The 20,170-nt window shown below is 40.4% G+C and overlaps 1 protein-coding gene across 1 annotated transcript; it reads left to right on the forward strand.

The window, feature by feature from the left end:
- The first annotated feature begins 386 nt into the window (after window positions 1-386).
- Window positions 387-17,669, forward strand: ptar1 (protein prenyltransferase alpha subunit repeat containing 1). Its single transcript, XM_063897877.1, has 7 exons — window positions 387-490; window positions 2,170-2,339; window positions 3,479-3,545; window positions 3,839-3,943; window positions 9,284-9,518; window positions 10,275-10,627; window positions 13,638-17,669. Exons 1-7 carry the CDS (start codon window positions 405-407, stop codon window positions 14,023-14,025), a joined length of 1,404 nt encoding a protein of 467 aa, XP_063753947.1. The 5' UTR covers window positions 387-404; the 3' UTR covers window positions 14,026-17,669.
- The last annotated feature ends 2,501 nt before the right edge of the window (window positions 17,670-20,170 follow it).

Genomic DNA, 20,170 nt, shown 5'->3' on the forward strand with positions numbered 1-20,170 from the left:
TATGTCCAATTCCGGTAGTATTACCGGATGTTGTTTTTAGCCTCAGTTAGCATATAGCTAATATTATATTGTATATATGTTTCATGTGGCCCTAATCCTCTTCCGTACAAAACACTACGATACATTCACTAAATAAATGGCTCTATACTGAACAAAGGAACAATCAAATGGTGATTTTCCATTGCACTTCGGAACATACATTATTTATTTTGTATTAACATTATTAAATCATTTACATTAATCGAACATCGAATTGCGAGATAGCGGTATAACAATTTATCTCCTCAAGTGAGTCGTTTAGGCATTTTTGCCTTTAAACTCGCCGGGCTTCCGTAGTGTTGTTTTTTTTAAACCGGAAAAACTGTTTGGGCTGTGTAACGTGAACGTCATTAGGTGCCATAAAGATGGCGGAGTCGGAGGAGGAGGTGGACGTCTTGGTCCAGCGAGTTGTCAAAGACATCACCAACGCCTTCAAGAGAAACCCCAACATGTAAGTATATTGATCGTGAACATAGCAGAGAGACTGGAGCGGTCTGTCTCATCTGGTCGACCCTGAACACACCACAGCTTGACCCAGTCTTTCAGCTGTGTGGGCTCGGACTATTACCTGGAATCACAGCGGTCCAGGGAAAGTTGACAGTTTAGCTAGCTTAGCTGTTTGTCTGCTCTCCAATATATAGCTGGCAAAGGCTCTTGGAAATATATAATTTCTCTGTTAAATAACAAAATAAACAGAGTGTTGTTTTGCCTAGCCAGGTAGCTCGCCCTTTGGCGTGGTAATGCGGCTGTCAAAACCTTCTCCCCGGGCCAGTAACGTTAGCTCATCCATGGTGTGATTAGTAATTAAGTAAGATAAATTAAAAGTGTCATTTTTAAAAATGTAGCTTTTGTTTCCCCATTCGTCGATGTTATGGGGCTGCTTCAGTCTTTAGTAGAGGAACGCCGGCATCCGACTTTCAGTGTTGACAAATACCTTCATGAGCTAACGTATTAGCTTATTATCTATTTATAGTGCAAAAACAAATGAAACGGTTCCTAAAGAGGATTTCAAAAGCTGCTTACCCTAAATATTATTGAAACTTTTTTAAATGGAGCCTTTGTTTGTATGATACCAGTGAGCACGATGACCATGGATGCTTTGTATTCTGTTTTATAAGAGACAGAAGGGAAAGTTAAGGGGGGGGCTTGGGATTCTGAATAAGATGTTTTATTTTTATTTATTCTTTTTTTCTTCTCCTTCATTTGCCCTTCTTTTTGTTTGTCTTATTTGTTGTCTGTCTGTCCTCACAACATGGAAAGGGGCCTTGGGTCTATATAAATCTATTATTATTATTATTATTATTATTATTATTATTATTATTATTATTATGTGGTTATTATTTGTCCTGTTCTGAACTCAGCTGGGCTGAACATTATTTTGTAAAAAAGACATCAACTTAAAAAAAAAGAAGCTTCTTCATTGGTAGATTATCTGCAAAAATACATTAATGGTAGCCCTCCACACACACTGTTACTCACCCAAAAGAATAAAGAACACCCATTAGATTGACAAAAGAACATTTTGAAACAGCAGCTTTAGTTTCATCACCTGCAGGAAACCACCAAATCACCTTCTCTTGATTCCAGGGTAAAAATTGGAATAGAAAAATAGATTTAGACTCGAAAACATGACTCCACTGATATTTTATCTTCTAGCTCTCCATACACCATATTATGGAATGTTGTTATTCAACTTTTATGGTGTACTTAAGAAATAAAATGTGTATTTCCAATTATATCCATTTAAAAATCCAGACCTCACACTGATAAAACTTAACTTGTTCCACTGTGCCATAACAATGGTTAACATGTTTTTGTTGTGAGATGGCTCTCATATAATCTTGGACATGAATTAGCCACAGTCAGACTGCATCTTATTCATATTGTTGGGTGTTTTTCTTCTCAAAGGTTTTAAAAAGAATGTCTATGACTGCTCTTTTAGATCCACAAACACAGATTTCACCAGCTTTCTCCCGACTATTGCAGAAACTTTGGGGCAAAATAGTTTCTATACACTGTCAGAAAAATACTAAGAATGTTCCTCAGACCACATGTTGTTGTTTGAACACTTCCTCGATGTTCATATACAACTAGTAACAACCTCCCTCCTATTTCTCGATGCTCCCTCAGTGATGAGATAGGTGTGATCCCGTGTCCAGAGGCCCGCTACAATCGCAGTCCCATTGTGCTGTTGGAGAACAAGCTGGGTGTGGAGAGCTGGTGTGTCAAGTTTCTGCTGCCATATGTCCACAACAAGCTGCTGCTCTACCGCCAGCGCAAACACTGGTTGGAGAGAGAAGGTAACTCTCAACATCTGCCACAGCAAATAAAACATGCTATTATATTTTGAGTAATCTAACGTGACATTTACAGCTCTGGAAAAAATTAAGAGACCACTCCAAATGTTTCTTAAATCTTAATCTCTACATGTATGGCAGCCATTCCAGTGTTTGTTGAATTCCAACACAGAGAACAATTGTCAGTAGTTCATAGAATACAATAAAAAATGAAAAGATCATTGCTCAAAAACATAGCTATACATAACGCCCAGAGAAACTGATAATGCTGCAGTAGTCTCTTAATTTTTTCTGGACCTGTATATCTTTGATGGAGTAAAGACCACAACTTTTTTTCATTGTCTACTGGAAGCAGGGTTTTATTTTTCTACACCATGAACGTACGTATACCCTAACAACAGTGCAAGAGAAAATGCAAGGGAGTTAATATGGCGCAAAATTCATTATAATAGAGGTTTTCTGTATTGTACACATAAAAATACAGCATAACAGCACAGAGTTAGTTAGCATGCTAAGGTCTTCTTTAACAAAAGCCAATGTGATTTTACCATTGGACTATGGAATATTGCTTAGGAAAAAAAGATCTGTGGGAAACACGCATTTATGATAGCTACAGGTTTTTTGAGCAGGAATATCTTCACATATTAACACCACTTTTTTGATTTTGAATCATAAATGCATAAACTGAATGTAACATGTTTGCATGGTTGAGCATCACCAACGCTAAGCTAGGGCTTATATAGAACGAGACACTATCGTCAACATCGATATAGATTCGTTTTTGTTGAAAGTTCAGCAGATTTGTTTCAAATAATAGCCCGTTTGCACACACTCGTTTGTAATTATCACTTCCGGTGTTTGTCACATGGGTGTGGTTTGTTTGTATTTAGTCCACCTGTTTGCCAGTAATTGGTGCGACACAGAGGGTGAGCTGGCTCTGACATTTTCTGTTGACCGCTTGGTCCCCTTTAAGTTATTGTTTATTAAACACCGTTAAACTATAACTTCAGTACGGACTCTGACTTGAACGTGTCAAAGTGGTGAGCCTACCTTAGCCTCTGGACTGCCCACTGGGAGTTTTTGTCGCTACATTAAAAATGAACTTCAGAGAAGCTAACTCTTGATGTTTCTGTGTCTCTTAGCTTTAGCGGATATCACCTGCACTCTGTTGCTGCTAAACCCGGACTTCACCACTGCATGGAATGTCAGGTACAGATACATTTTCACAGCAGAAATTTTTGTTCTCTTTAAAGGTGAGCTGTTCATTGTTTCTTGAAAAATCGAACATCTCTACACAAGATACAGTATTAAAAGCTGGATAAAGTTGTTCTGTTGCAGAAGAAGGCCACAGTCTGCTGTGTAGTTCTATTATGATCAGTGTTGGGGGTGATGTGCCACAACTCATTACTTTCAGCAGTGATGAACTAAGTAAAGTAAGGCATTGCTATTTTTGAGTAACTGCCCCAACACTGATAGTGAAGTGTGGCTGCTTGTTGTTGCAGGAAGGAGCTACTGCAGTGCGGAGTCCTTAACCCAGAGAAAGACCTCTACCTGGGTCAGCTGGCCCTCACCAAATTCCCCAAGAGCCCAGAGACATGGATACACAGGTAAGACTTTGCTGCTTCTCCACACACGGTCATATTCACTCCTGCACATTACAGTGACTTCAACGTTGTGGTTGATATGATTGGAAGCTGTTGAACATCTAAATCAGTCAAAAATGGGTCACATGATTCAAGCACCATCTGGGTGTAAGCAGGTAAGTGTTTTTCAAAGAAATTGATTCAAGCTACTCCCTTTGGTCATTTTTATATTCAATGACATCAACATGATTCAGTAAGCTTATTAGTTTGATAATAGATTTGAACAATGACAGTTGCACTTGAGATGGCAAATGATGATGCAGAGGTAGAGAATATCGATGACTACAATTGTCTGAGTGCTTGCACGTGGTCATTTCGGTTTATAATATTGCCACAATTGTCTTAATGGCAACTCCCTCGGCTCGCTTTTACTGTCATACTCTGACCTCATTGCACACACTCTCTTTATCTTTTTGCGAAGAGCAGTCGGGAAGTAAATGATAAAGCTTGTTTTCAAAAGGCACAACAAAAGAGATTACGATGCTGTACACAAGTTGTAGCAGCCCCGAGGTTTCTGTTGGACCATTCAACCTCTGCCCCAATAGTCACCGTGCCATCAAAGTGCTGCGTCCAAAGCTGGGGAACTGTGGTTTAGGATCTAAATATAGACTGAGAAACTCTATTTAAACACAGGTACAGTGGGGCAGAAAAGTATTTAGTCAGCCACCAATTGTGCAAGTTCTCCCATTTAAAAAGATGAGAGAGGCCTGTAATTTTTATCATAGGTACACTTCAACTATGAGAGTTAGAATGGGGGAAACAATCCAGGAAATCACATTGTAGGATTTTTAATGAATTAATTGGTAAATTCCTCGGTAAAATAAGTATTTGGTCACCTACAAACAAGCAAGATTTCTGGCTCTCACAGACCTGTAACTTCTTCTTTAAGAGGCTCCTCTGTCCTCCACTCGTTACCTGTATTAATGGCACCTTTTTGAACTCGTTATCAGTATAAAAGACACCTGTCCACAACCTCAAACAGTCATACTCCAAACTCCACTATGGCCAAGACCAAAGAGCTGTCAATGGAGACCAGAGACAACATTGTAGACCTGCACCAGGCTGGGAAAACTGAATCTGCAATAGGTAAGCAGCTTGGTGTGAAGAAATCAACTGTGGGAGCAATTATTAGAAAATGGAAGACATACAAGACCACTGCTAATCTCCCTCGATCTGGGGCTCCACGCAAGATCTCACCCCGTGGGGTCAAAATGATCACAAGAACGGTGAGCTAAAATCCCAGAACCACACGGGGGGACCTAGTGAATGACCTGCAGAGAGCCGGGACCAAAGTAACAGAGGCTACCATCAGTAACACACTACGCCGCCAGGGACCTAAATCCTGCAGTTCCAGACGTGTCCCCCTGCTTAAGCCAGTACATGTCCAGGCCCGTCTGAAGTTTGCTAGAGGGCATTTGGATGATCCAGAAGAGGATTGGGAGAATGTCATATGGTCAGATGAAACCAAAATAGAACTTTTTGGTAAAAACTCAACTCGTCGTGTTTGGAGGAGAAAGAATGCAGAGTTGCATCCAAAGAACACCATACCTACTGTGAAGCATGGGGGTGGAAACATCATGCTTTGGGGCTGTTTTTCTGCAAAGGGACCAGGACGACTGATCCGTGTAAAGGAAAGAATGAATGGGGCCATGTATCGTGAGATTTTGAGTGAAAACCTCCTTCCATCAGCAAGGGCACTGAAGATGAAGCGTGGCTGGGTCTTTCAGCATGACAATGATCCCAAACACACCGCCAGGGCAACGAAGGAGTGGCTTCGTAAGAAGCATTTCAAGGTCCTGGAGTGGCCTAGCCAGTCTCCAGATCTCAACCCCATAGAAAATCTTTGGAGGGAGTTGAAAGTCCGTGTTGCCCAGCGACAGCCCCAAAACATCACTGCTTTAGAGGAGATCTGCATGGAGGAATGGGCCAAAATACCAGCAACAGTGTGTGAAAACCTTGTGAAGACTTACAGAAAACGTTTGACCTCTGTCATTGCCAACAAAGGGTATATAACAAAGTATTGAGATTAGGACTGACCTCCAATATTCGACTATTCGACGATTCGATTCGGAGAGGTCTGATTCGACTATGAACCTCGTAGTCGAATCTTCGTAAAATGTTGTTATACAACAAAGACCATACCATTCTGACTATATGGGGTGCCCGCGGCTGCCAAGCATTAATTGTTACATAGAATGTCTTTTTTGTTATATAAAAGCCTATTTTAATGCAAAATCTGTCTATTTTATGTTAATAAAGAGTTCCAATGATTTGTTCGTTTAGAGGGTAGTCTTAGTTTATTACGGTGTTAATAAATCACACCCACTGCAGTTGCGCAATCCAAATGAGCGCAGGTGAGGAGCACACAAGACCGTTAGTGTTTACGGATTTATTGGCTCACAATGGCTACTAAAAAGACGTCAAAAGTGTAGAACTATTTTGAAAAGGTTAAAGATGACCCGAAGAAAGTGAAGTGTAAGTTGTGTGAGCAGGTTCTTGCATATCACACGACGACAACCAACATGGGATATCATTTGAAGCGGGTAAGGCTTGTTAACTTTACAAACAAACAAACAGTTCTACCACTCTTTTATCAATACAGGCATTAAAATATTATTGTTATATTATTCTATCATTTACAGTTACACCGCAGTGTCATGACGACAACTCAGCCGGCAAGTCTGCATCAGCGGCGGCCCCGAGATTAACGCAAAAAAAACAACTTGATTTGAGACCACCACTTTCAGAGAAGAGAAAAAGGGAAATTACTGAACAGATTGCGGAGTTTGTGGCACTTGATATGAGGCCTGTGCGCATTGTTGAGGGTGGGGGATTTAAAGAACTCTTGCGCACACTTGAGCCAGGCTACACCGTCCCTACAAGAGCTACAGTGATGGATATCGTGCACACAAAATATCTATCGACACGGTCAGAGATATACAGGGCAATACAGGACTGTGAAGCTGTCAGTTTCACAACTGATATCTGGACCTCGCTTCAGATGGAGGCTTATCTCACAGTCGCATCACATTTCATCACTGGAGACTGGCGACTGGAGAGTTTTGTTTTAGAAACCAAAAAAATGGAGGACAGTCACACAGCCGATCACATTGTACGAGAACTGACGGAGATAATTTGCGAGTGGGACATTCCAAGTACCAAGATCGTTTCTGTGGTGCATGACAACGCAGCAAACATGGTTGCGTGCACCAACCAGTTGGTCCAGCAGCCCTCCTGGGGAAATATGAAAGGGGTGCGCTGCGCGGGCCACACATTACAACTCTGCATAAACAGCGCTCTGAAGCAGGACCCCATTTGCCGCACTGTTGCTGCTGCAAGGCGCTTGGTTTCTCATTTCAAAAAAAGCGCAAAGGCCACCACAGCACTTCAAGATAAACAGAAACAACAGAATGTTCCTCAGCATAAACTGATGCAGGATGTTGTCACCCGTTGGAACTCTGTTTATTTGATGCTCGATCGCTTGATCGAATAGAAGGGGCCAGTTTCAGCCGTGCTCACAGATGACAGTGTGAGCAAACGGTCCGATCGTGACCTGGAGCTATCCACATCACAGTGGCGCACAGCAGAGGACATTGTCGCTGTTCTTAAACCAATGATCACTCTGACAGAGCTTTTGTCCCAAGAAAATAATGCATCCCTGTCTGCCACTGTCCCCATGCTTATGAATATTAAAAAAAGACATTTGGTGGTGCATGCGGACGACAGTCGAACCACAAAGATCATCAAGACTACGCTGTCCGAGGAGATGGACAGGCGATGGGAGCTTAAAGGGCCAGGGCTGGAAAGAAGTATGTCATGTCATTTTGCACTAGTTCCAGGCTGTTGCGATAAGTTTAATTATTTATTTATTTTATCCTGATTCCCGAGTGTAAACGTTGAATTAAAAGCCAAGAAATAGGTTCTTAACTGAGCGATAAAGGCATGTTTTGGCACGTTGTTGTTTTTGAAGCCATTTTGTTCCGATTTTATGTGAACTGTTCTGATGTTTAATATGCTCAGTTTCGTTCATCTGGCTTTAAATAAATAAAGGTATTTGTTTCACACCTACCATGTTTTTTGAGCTCTTTTGTTTGAAACATATAAAGCTGCTATCTGGAAAAAAAAGGTTCGACTATCAGTCGACTACGGCAAAATCTGACGAATCAGATTCGACTATGAAAATCCTTAGTCGAAAACAGCCCTAATTGAGATGAACTTTTGTTATTGACCAAATACTTATTTTCCACAATAATTAGAAAATAAATTCTTTAAAAATCCTACAATGTGATTTCCTGGATTTGTTTTTCTCATTCTGTCTCTCATAGTTGAGGTATACCTATGATAAAAATGACAGGCCTCTCTCATCTTTTTAAATGGGAGAACTTGCACAATTGGTGGCTGACTAAATACTTTTTTGCCCCACTGTATATGTCCTTTGCCCCTGGATATTTCTGCAATGGAAACTGGTCGTTAGATCCCTGTTTCTATAAAGACAAGGAGGACATGCACATAAGCATTATTTTCGCTGAGAACAACAATTACATGTGTTGTCTCTTTGTTTATACATTATTATTCTATTCACCATGCTGAGGTGCAGATACAAAACAACCAAACGTCAAAATTGTTTGATAGTTCTGAATTTCCATCAGACACTTTGTTTCCTGTTTTTCAAATTCAAACTTATTTACCTGCCGTCTGCTGTTGTGACCAAATAAAGGTCCCTTTGGCTGCTTTGATTAATCGGGTCTTCACACCTCCAGTGGTGCGAGGAGAGCCATTGTTAAATTTGATCATGGCTTTACAAAACCCTGCGCCTACATGCTTCAGTTACTGCGTTTCTTTTTATAAAGGACACTCCGATCCTACAATATCTTTCCTTTAGAAGTACATAAAGGATTTCACAAGAAATCTGGGGAGGCTGCTTTCTGTTTTTATGGCCCCAAACTGTGGAACAGCCTCCCCTTGGGTCTTAGAACTGCAAACTCCCTTGGAATTTTTAAAACTACATTTAACATTTGGGGTTGTTTTGAGTGGTATCACTGTTCATGTTTGATTGTTTTATGATTGAACTCTTTCTATTTGTTTTTAGAACTTGTTTTTAAATATTAAATATATCCCATACTCTTTATTTAAAATATATATATATTATTCTTTCTTTTTTATGTATCTTGTCTTAGCTGCATCTTGCATGCCAGGTTCTATTTAAATGAAGTGTATTATTATTATTATTATTGTGATTGTCTGGTAAAAATTAAGCGTGCACCAGTGTCCTGATGATGCTCATCCAGCAGTGGTTGTGTGCAGGCGCTGGGTGCTGCAGCAGATCCTGCGTCAGAGCTCTGTAGCGGGCCGCAGCAAGAAGCCTCAGCAGAGCGAAGCGGACGCAGAGAGGAGCCAGCAGCTCAGCGAGCATCTGGCCCGCACACTCCACCAGGAGATGAAGGTGTGCTCCGACGCCGCCTGCCGTTACCCCAGCAACTACAACGCATGGTCCCACCGCATCTGGGTGCTGCAGCACATGGCCCACGGCAACGTCAAGGTAGGATGAAGAAGAGATGATTTTTGTATACAGCTCCGGAAAAAATGAAGAGACCACTCTACATGTTTCTTAAATATTTATCTCTATATGTTTGGCAGCCAGTCCAGTGTCTGTTGAATTCCAACTCAGAGAAATGTTGTCAGTAGTTTTATAGAATACAATAAAATAAAAAAGAAATCATTTAACTGAAAGACGTACCTATAAATACTAAAACCAGAGAAAATGATAATGCTGAAGTGGTCTTTTAATTTTTTCCGCAGGTGTATATCAAGGTATACTAAATTATTCAGCTTTGGAAGAAGTAATCAGTTCCACAGTATATTATCTTTTGGATATTGTTGTTGAAACAGTTATTCAATAAAGTTTTTGAAAGATTTCGACACATTCTCATCAACACCGTAAATCAATATTTGCGCAGAACTGATCGGGTTTCTGGTACAGATCGGGTAATGACACAGACAGGAAGTAAACACTAAAGGGAACAGCAGAAGAAGACAGACAGGAAGTAAACACTAAAAGGTACACGGTATTCTCGTGATTGAACGAAGTTAGACTGAAGCACTCTAAGTCAATTAACGTTAAAGGGTCTTTTAGCATGTTTCTATCAGTGACCGTGATGTTATGTTTAATGTTTGTTCCCTTGTATCTGTCTTAATATTTGTCCTTGTTTGAAGTTGCAAATGGAGCTGCTGTGAAGCACGTCAAATGTCAAACTTGACCTGACAATAAATGATTATCCAATGTATCGTATCGCAGGTTTTCCATGATGAGCTGTCCTCCATGCGCCTGTGGGTGTCCATGCACGTGTCCGACCACAGCGGCTTCCACTACCGTCAGTTCCTGCTCAAGGAGCTGATTACTGAGGTCTCCCAGACTCCAGCTTCCACCTCTTCCCCCCAGCAGCGGTGCAGCACAGCCCCCAGCAGCAGCAGCCCCCCCCATCACAGCCACAGCCAGGCCAACGGGGAGCTGTCAGAAGCAGAGGCAGCAGCTGAGGAGGAGTGGCAGCTCAGCGTCAACACGGTCCTTCAGCTGCTCCACCAGGAGATGGAGCTTTGCTCAGACCTCATCCAGTCCTTCCCCGGGCATGAGACCCTCTGGAGTCACAGGTGAACCCTGAGAGGGGGGCAGTAACAGACACTTGACAATTTGCAGGGACCTATCTGTTGCTTTTCTTTGCTGCTGTTGGGGTTTTCACATTTAAAAGATCTGACTATTTACGACCAGAATTGTAAAGGTACTAAGTACAATTGCTCAGGGTCTTTATTTAAGTACAATTTTGAGATGCTTCACTTGAGTATTTCAATGTTCTGCTACTTTGCATTTCTACTCCACTACAATTCAGAGGTAAATGGTGTACTTCTACTGCACTACATTTATTTAGTCCCTTTAGTTACTTTACAGATCTGGATTAATGATGGTAAATATAATCAGCCCTTAAATCAGACTTTAGTTCACCTGGAGTAAATCCAGCAGCTACCCTGCAGTATACAAAGCCATTCAAACTAGCTCTGTTTTGCAATGAAGCCGGCTTTCGATAAGATTTCGATGGCGGGGACGAGGTATGCGACTTTTTGCCTGCGGAGTTTGCATGTCAGCTCGTCTTTTACATGCTCAAAATGATCCCAGACTTTGAGATTTCCTCACCAAGAAAATGACCTTGATGAGCAATGAGCAGCTCTGAATGAAGTGTGAGGGTCCTCAGCCGACGCTTGAAAAGACAGTGGCCAGATGGATTTGTATTTAATTTACCACCACTAGACTTTTTTAAAACTAAAAATTGTTCGACTAAGGCAACTAACGTGTAGTCGGATTTTTCGGTGATTAACAAAGTGTCGGAATATGGCCAATCATTCAGAAGTCATGTCATAATACAATAAAAAGCCATGTTTTCTGTAGTTCAGAACTCTGGTCCAGGTAGATTGCGAATAGTGGTGGGGTAAATAATCGATACAGCATAGCAGAGATGGGACCAAGTCACAAGTCAGTCCCAAGTCTTAGCAGTCAATTCCAAGTCATGTCCCAAGTAAAGACAGAGAACGGCAAGTCTATTCCAAGTCCGAGTCACATCAAAGCCAAGTCGAGTCTAATTTTATAAATACAGATTGAAATATGTTCAATGTTTCTGTATTGAAATCTTTTACGATATACACATGCGCCCTAAGACCTTCAAAGTATAGAGAGTGAATATTGGGTTTGAATTGTATTAGCACGGAAGGTGTGTGTCTGTCTGTCTGTCTGTCTGTCTGTGCGACAGAAATCAGTACAGTCATCAGGAAAATGTATTTTTCTCTGGTTGTGCCTCCGTGAGTGAGACAGACAGACAGACAGACAGACCCTTTCCGCGGCGCAATTGCATCTTTTCCGTAGGTGAAATCCGGGAAAACCGTGAATATTAATGAGGGGATAACCGGGGATTATCCAATCACGTTGGTTAAATCCCTGATCCAATCCAAAAAGGCCAAAATCTGCCACATGATTGCATCGCTTGCGCTTGCCTGCCGGTTCTCGCACTTTACGGTCTTCGGGGCTTCGCAAGTTGGCATTGCAGGGAAGGTTGTCCAAGATCAGGAAATTTAGTTTTTGACTCGAGTCATGTCAAGTCATTACAAGTAAAAGAGGCAAAGTCCGAGTCAAGTCTCGAGTTATCAGTACTCAAGTCCAAGTCGAGTCGCAAGTCATGCCGAATTTGATCAAGTCAAGTCTGAAGTCATAAAAATCATGACTCGAGTCCAAGTCATGTGACTCAAGTCCACATATCTGCAGCATAGTATGGCGATACTTTGCGTGGCGATATTGTATCGATACATGGACGCCAAGTATCAATATTTTATTCTATAAACTATTCATACTGGAAATCCAAATGAAAGTTTTTGGTAACAATTGCTTTTTCAATCCACTAGATGGTGCTGAGCTTTTTCTTGTGCGGTCATGGCCATGGCTAAAGTCAGTGGGATTGGCAGGAAGTTAAAACAAAGATGGAGTCAGCGGAGAAAGAAATCAGAAATGTGCCATATCGCAATATATCGTATCGCAATACTTAGCATCTCGCAGAATCGCAATACGATCGTATCGTGGGGACCCTAGTGATTCCCACCCCCTACTTGCCTACACTACCGCCCATTACCGTTTCATTTATTTTCTGTCCTCCCGTTATGCAGATAGTCGAAGAACTTAAAGGTCCCCTATTATGCAAAATGCACTTTTTGCTGTCTTTCATACATACATGTGTCCCTGGTGTGTAAGGAGACTCACAGTGTCAGAAAATACAACCCTCTCTCTTCCTCCTTACCCACATCTCTAAAAACGGGGGTACAAACGAGCTGATCCAGATTTGCTGTTCTTATGACGTAATGAGGAAAATGTGAGCTGACTTTACATTAAACTCCAGGCAACGTCCCGCCCACGTGACAAATCTCAACCTATCGTCCCCCATATACAGACAGCGAGCTGAATCCCCTCTGTTCTGGAAGTATTATGGTCTGTGTTTACATTAGCAAGCATCGCTAACGCTGTACTGGAGAGACTGTGTGTAATATAAAGGTCCTGTCCTTGTGGTAAACCGAGAGAGAAACGTTTGAGCTCCATACTGTTTCAGAAATAATGCTGGATGTGGTCTTGAACATAATATGGCGTTTAATCACGGCAGCGTTCAGCTGAGTTTCTCCAGGTAGAAAACTCTCTTCAGAGGAGAAATCATGACGCTCCAAAGGGGCGTGGCCAGCAGCAGCTCCAAAGGGGCGTGGCCAGCAGCAGCTAGTTCATTTAAAGCTACAGTCACAGAATCAGCACTTCAGGAACAGGGCTGAAATAGAGGGGGATGAGGCATGCTACAATGGGGGATCTGTTTGATATTTTGAGCAAAACATTTCAGACATGTTTTGTATAGATATGGATAGGTATAGACCTATAATATATTGTTCAAATAATAGGAGAGCTTTTAAAAAACGCAAGTAACGAGATAATTTCCTTCTCGGTAACTGTAATGTAATTAATACTGTTTTCAACAGTAACGCGTTACATGACTGCTTTTCAGACAAATGTAATCTGATTTCTTTGACATGTTACTTGGTAGCCCCCAGCACTGGTCATAACCAAATGTGTTTCCATCCCTTCTAGGAGGCACGTCTTCTACTTGTGGCACCACTGGAGGAGGGACCAGCAGCAGCTGTGCAGCACAAACCAAGAGAGCAGTTCGCCGGTCCTCGGCAGTAATGGTGGCCCGGGCCCCCACACGCTCAACGCCCAGAGCTCTGCAGGCGGGGGGGGCAGTGTGAACGGACAGGGCTGCGCTGCTGAAGCTATGGAGGTAGACAGGGCGTCCTTGCCAGACCCGCGGGACAGCAAGCGCCTAAAGACAGGCGTCCTGCTGCCTAGCCCCCCCGCCCTGCCCTCTGAGCCCAGCTTTGTGAGCGGCGTTCTGGACGGCTGCTGCAACCCTGAGCAGAGACGCTTCGCACTGGCCTACAAGAAGTGGTTAGACACTGTTATCAGTCAGCAGCCCTGAAAGAGACCACTGAGCCCCATCGAGTTGCCTTTAGACACAGATTTACGATCAGCTGACTAATGGTGTGTCAGATGCAGCGCGGCCACTCTCCTTTATTCTGAGAGCGCGAGGAAGTTTGACGACGCTAAGTCTGTTCTTCCCTCTGAAACATCTGGATTCTCTTGAGCTTCATCTGAGCCAGCACCCCTTCAGAATGGAAATGTTCACTGCGTGGCCACCACGGGTCACCTCAGGTCAAACTGCCACTGCTTCCTTCAGTGGCAGTTCGGCATTCTTCTGCACATCTCACTTTGTTTCAGTATTTCAGAAACGAAATGCAGCTGCCACAGGAGGAGCACAAAGCAGAATGTGCATGCATTCTAACTCACTTAAAAACCTCACTTAACAAAGGAAATAATCATAAATAAATAGAGTAGGATTAATAAATGACACAATAAATTGTCACATAATTATTAAACCTCAATTTATTAATATGAATTGTTATTTATTACTTGTATTTTACAGTAACAGTTTTCTTTGAGTTTTCTTCTCCTTTCAAATGTCTTAATTCTAAAGTGGAAGCTGAGGGGGAATATGATAAAAAGGAACAACAATAGGAAAACTTCACTTTGCATTGTTTAGGTTCCAGCGTTTTTCTCAATGGGACATGAGACTGTTTCTCAAGAGACCTGACGCAGAGGATCATGGGACATCTCTGCCCTCATTTGTTGCAGTGACAGTGTTCAAGCACATCCCGGTTTTCCTTCAAACTTCTTAAATTTCCTTTCTGAAGGTGGTAACATTTATTAATCATGTCATTTTCTCTCCTTTCCCTCTCTGTGGGTCCTTGGTTTGCTGCTCCTGGTCGATTTCACTGCTGAATACTTTCAGTGACTCCTATCTATGTAGCTAAGTGCTAAGTTACAGTAGCTTGCAACAGAAAGCCAAAAAAAGCTATTAGTTAGCGGAATAAAACTTTATGTTTACCATGTGTGGAGTCCTAGCTAACTTGCAAAGTCGTACCTTCTGGCAACCTGAAGCACTTAATATATAAGCAGAGAAATGTTAGCTTTAGCAGTTTAGTGGCACTGATGTTTGACTTGAAGGATAAAGAGCGGGGGAAGTGCCCTCCCCACCCGACATTCTCTGGTGCTACATGCTGCCGTTTCTATACCTACTTCATCTGTTACAGGTGTGTAGTGTGTAACACTGAACAGCACTTTGGACTATTTGATGATTATAGGCAATCATTGTTTGTGGGGTACCATTGCTAACTATTTTTGAACATATTGTCTTTTATTTTGCACCATGCTTGTTAACAATTAGTCCTATCTGCTTTGTGTTACTACCTTGTACAAAAATAGAGGTAACAGGAAAAAGGTCATGGTCTACCTTCTGTATTTGTGTTAAGGATTAACTTATAACACTCTTTAAGAGTTGTGACATGCTGCACAGTCCACCCCTTCAATAGAGTGGTGCAGTAACAGAAGTTAGCATCGCAAGGGCTCCCTCAATTAAAAGCAATGGGATTATAAAGATAGAAAATAAGATCCATCAAAAGTAATTGATACTTACACATGTGTTCTGCAGGATAATCTCCACTTTATGATTTTTTTTAAGCTTAAATGCAATAATCAGAAGTAAAAAGCTAACGTTAGTCTATAAGCTACAGCACAGTCACTTGACTTCACATCAGCGCTACGCTAAAGGCGGCTAATGTTAAGTGTAAATGGACTCATTTGGACGCTTGTAAGAAGCAGCTGTTTTTGTGACATAAAAGCTTCCGAAATTCACCAGGGAGGTATTTAAGGAATTATGTTGTGTTGTTAAACAACATTCAAACATCTCTTCAGCTTGTGTTAATCACAACCAAAAAGACTTCCAATAAACTCCTTAGACGAGGGATCCGGAAGTGGTAACGTGCTAACTAATTTCTGGGATTTTGGACTAAATCCTGCACCACTCTATAATGTAGAAGGTGAAAATGCTAGCGCCTCTTTCCACACCGTCTCATCTGTATTAATAAGGGAAGAATGGTGTATTAGAAAAATATAATGGACGTCAGTTGGAATAGGATCCATTATGGGCCCTTCTCACTATTTGTTTAGCTTTGTCAATGACTATATCGGCACACAAGGTAACAACATACATTAACGGAGGAGTTTGTTACATTAGCATTCACAATATAGTTAAGTTGCCAGCACTGTGAACCCAGAAATGTGGAGTACCCCAACGTTTTATTTTAGAAATGCAAAGTGCGGGTCTCAGCTCATAGAAACTGCCAGATGCTAACTTGCATATGTTGGTCAATTTGCACAACAAGCATCAGTTGTATTAATTAAAATGATGGCATTCTAGGCTATATAAACAATAGTAAAACAAAAAATGACCTTGCTGATTTGGACCGTTTTGGAGTGGTTTGGGGGCTTATTGGGGATGCTGAGTCCATCTGATATTTTCAGGATTAAAAATGGCAGTTTAAACCTTAGAGTGGCCATATTTGTACTCTGTGGGATGATTTTGATTACCATGAGCACTGTTGCAACTATTGGATTTAGAAAGCACAAGATGAAAAGGATTACCTCTAATGTGGACCATTGTTTTTCAAATAAATAGGCCATGTGTCCAATCGAAATGATCCAGAAACCCCTAAATCTTCCAAATGGATCCAAAATTAATGAAAATCAGCCCACCGAGAGTACAAATATTGGCATTTTCTGCTTAATGCTGCCATTTTTTTTATCCTTAAATGTCAGAAATGGACTAAGCATCCTCAATAACCCCCAAAACCACTCCAAAATGGTCTAAATCTGACAAGCCATGTCCACACTATTGTCCACATATAATGGTAAAGATAGCAAATCAACACAACTTATGCTCATTGTGCAAATTGTCCAACATATGCAAGTTACAGTAGCATCCGGCAGTTTCTATGAGCTGGGGACCCCTACTATACATTTCTAACATGAAACGTTGGGGTGCTCCATGAGCTCGCAACTAGACTACTATGTTCACATGCATCTCAGATCACATCTGAATGTGGCAGGAGGCTTGGCGTTCCAGTGGGCCCAGGTGCAGTGTGTGTAATATGTAGAGGTTCCTTCTGATTGGCTAGATCAAGAGGAAATGCTGCATTTTGATTTGTGCAGACGCTGGCTAGTCCACATTGCCAAGCTCCCTGTTCCACCATCTCCATTAGCTTCCACGTTGTACCTAGCTTCTCTTAGAAACTACAATGTAAGAGTTATGAAGTAAGATGCTTTATCACCTCAGATCACTGTGTATATGATCATAGATAATCTTGAAACTAGTATTTTTTGAGCCGTGTATTCTTTAAGTTTGTAAACCAAGAACGGGTGCATATCAGAACTGTACGGTGGGGGTATTTTAACAACCTTGTATACCTAGTACACAAACTTTTGAATACAAGACTATCTATGCAGAAATGTTTTTTTAAAGGTTCAACAAGCTTTTAAAAGACTAATGTAGCTTTTTGTTTTTTCTAATTTATTCTTCAGTTTACTTCAGTGGAGGGTATGTCCTTCATGAATAATCCCTAGCATCTCATTCATTTTCTATTTATTTATAGAGTCTTTTATCTTCACTTTCATTGTTTTGTCATCTGCTTACCAAGATAATAAATATCATCTGGGGTAAAGGTATTATTTCCAGCTTGTTATTTTCAATGTGTATCTTATCTGCTTTGATATCTATATCTCTACTCACAAGCATCCTTCTCTTATTCTATTCACACCTGCTGTCCCTTTTCACTCAGCGCAACAACACACGTCTTCCAGGAGGGTCTGAGAACTGCACATAATGACATAATCATGTCAAAATGAAGTCTTAATTGTTTTGTTTTTTTACAAAACCTTTTATTCCCCAACTGGAAAACTATTTATCAAAGTGTTAATAAGTGGTGAATGGGAAAACAGGTAAACTCATACAGCCCTAAAACAGCCTACCCATGATGAAAAGCAAAAAAGAACTTTAGATTTGCTCCTGAATTTCTTTTATGAACACCAATTGTATAGTTTTTGAAGTATACGTTTAACTGCCAGAAGTAAAGAGCTAATGTTTGGTTATAAACAAACAACAGTTGCATGGCTGCGCATCATCCCCGCTAAGCTAAAGGCGGCTAATGTTTGGTATGATGGTGGTAGTCTCAGTTAGCCACTTATGAGCAACTGCTGTTATTAGGACACTGAAGCTTTTAACCGTCACCAGTGGGATATTGTATGTATGTTATGTTATGGGTCATTCCAGAATTGGAGGACATTTTCTGTCCCACCTATGAAATAAAAATAAAAATCCATGTCCAAAATGCTAAAACATTCACTTGTTGTGCAGGATATACTTGTCCTTAGACAAAATGAATATTCATTTGTAGAAAAACTTGTTTCAAAATATCAAATAGCTCTCGATCACCCCCTAAAATAGCTATTTCTCTTGTCCTTCCTTTTGGTGATCAACTTGCATGTCAAATATAACATTTAAAATGTTTGAAACTATTATTGTGTTGATACGTCTCTTGTAAAGGTCAAAGCAATGTGTTAAATCATACACATGTTTTAAATAACAGTTATTTTACACTAAAGGTGTGTCCCTCAACATGCGCACAACCCTGTTACAGAAACCTATTAAGCTTGGCACAGGAAGTGAAAAAACATCATCAAACCATGCTGCCATGGGTAGACCATAGGTTACTCCTCTCTATTATTTTACATATTTTTCTTATTTTTTCAGATTCATTCATTCATTCAAAGTTATCTTTCTTTTGTCAAAGTTTGTCTTTGCCTTGAAAGTAGCATTACATTCCGCAGCTAGCATTAGTTCCTCAGGTAAAAGCTAACAAGTCAGATTTGCAACTCTGTGACTATAGTTAGAGTAAATACAGTTGCAGAGTTGAATTAACTGCAGTATAATTTATTATTTCTTTAGTAAAAAGATCAAATGTTTGTATGATTTAGCATGTTTAAATGTTTTACTGTATTTTTCCAGATTATAAATGGCCTTTTTTTGTTATTGGCACCATGAAGCCTAATCATGTTAATGTTGCAAAAATTAACCTTTTTTCTTATCAGTTAACTCTAAATGAACAAAACTGTGTTTAAATTAAAGTTAGATCAAGAGGCTAATAAACATTTTTAGAATTAATTTCTAATGTTTTCAAAGTTCTAGCCCACCATTGACTGCTGTTAATACGTTTTGAAGTCTAAATGTCCTCTAATTCTGCAATAACCCAGATACAATCTTTAAACAGGATTTATATACCATAATGTAAAGGGAGAAAATAAGACAGGGAACAAATGCCCTTAAACATTTGAATGAATATATATATAGTGAAATGAGCATAACACTGATGCATGTATCAACAAACATTTTTTTAAAGTAAAATACAGACCTAAAAAAATTAACAAATGACATGTCTACATTTCAGTTTCTCTCTGGATTTACACAATGACCTAATTGTCTGATTTTTTTTAATAACGTATTTGTTTTCTAACAAGTAAAAGTGCTGCAAATCTTCCAGAGTGGGTCTTTAGACTGTGTACAGGCCCTCAGAGGTGGTAGAAGTACTCTGATCTTGTACTTGAGTAAAAGTAGAAGTACTCAGATCTTGTACTTGAGTAAAAGTAGAAGTACTCAGATCTTGTACTTTAGTAAAAGTAGAAGTACTCAAATCTTGTACTTGAGTAAAAGTAGAAGTACTCAGATCTTGTACTTGAATAAAGTAGAAGTACCAGAGTGTAGGAATACTCTGTTACAGTAAAAGTCCTGCATTCTAAATGTTCCTCCAGTGAAAGTAGAAGTACTCAGATCTTGTACTTGAGTAAAAGTAGAAGTACTCAGATCTTGTACTTGAGTAAAAGTAGAAGTACTCAGATCTTGTACTTGAGTAGAAGTACTCAGATCTTGTACTTGAGTAAAAGTAGAAGTACTCAGATCTTGTACTTTAGTAAAAGTAGAAGTACTCAGATCTTGTACTTGAGTAAAAGTAGAAGTACTCAGATCTTGTACTTGAGTAAAGTAGAAGTACTCTGATCTTGTACTTGAGTAAAAGTAGAAGTACCAGAGTGTAGGAATACTCTGTCACAGTAAAAGTCCTGCATTCAAAATGTTCCTCCAGTGAAAGTAGAAAGTACTCTCTTCTAAATGTACTTAA

The sequence above is a fragment of the Eleginops maclovinus genome, chromosome 12 (assembly GCF_036324505.1).
Source record: "Eleginops maclovinus isolate JMC-PN-2008 ecotype Puerto Natales chromosome 12, JC_Emac_rtc_rv5, whole genome shotgun sequence".
NCBI classification, from domain to species: Eukaryota; Metazoa; Chordata; class Actinopteri; order Perciformes; family Eleginopidae; genus Eleginops; species Eleginops maclovinus.

Coding starts and splice junctions, on each gene's coding strand:
- ptar1 (XM_063897877.1), top strand. CDS start 405: ATGGCGGAGTCGGAGGAGGAGGTGGACGTCTTGGTCCAGCGAGTTGTC. Junction 2,340..3,478: donor ACACTGGTTGGAGAGAGAAG/GTAACTCTCAAC, acceptor TGTGTCTCTTAG/CTTTAGCGGATATCACCTGC. Junction 10,628..13,637: donor GAGACCCTCTGGAGTCACAG/GTGAACCCTGAG, acceptor CATCCCTTCTAG/GAGGCACGTCTTCTACTTGT.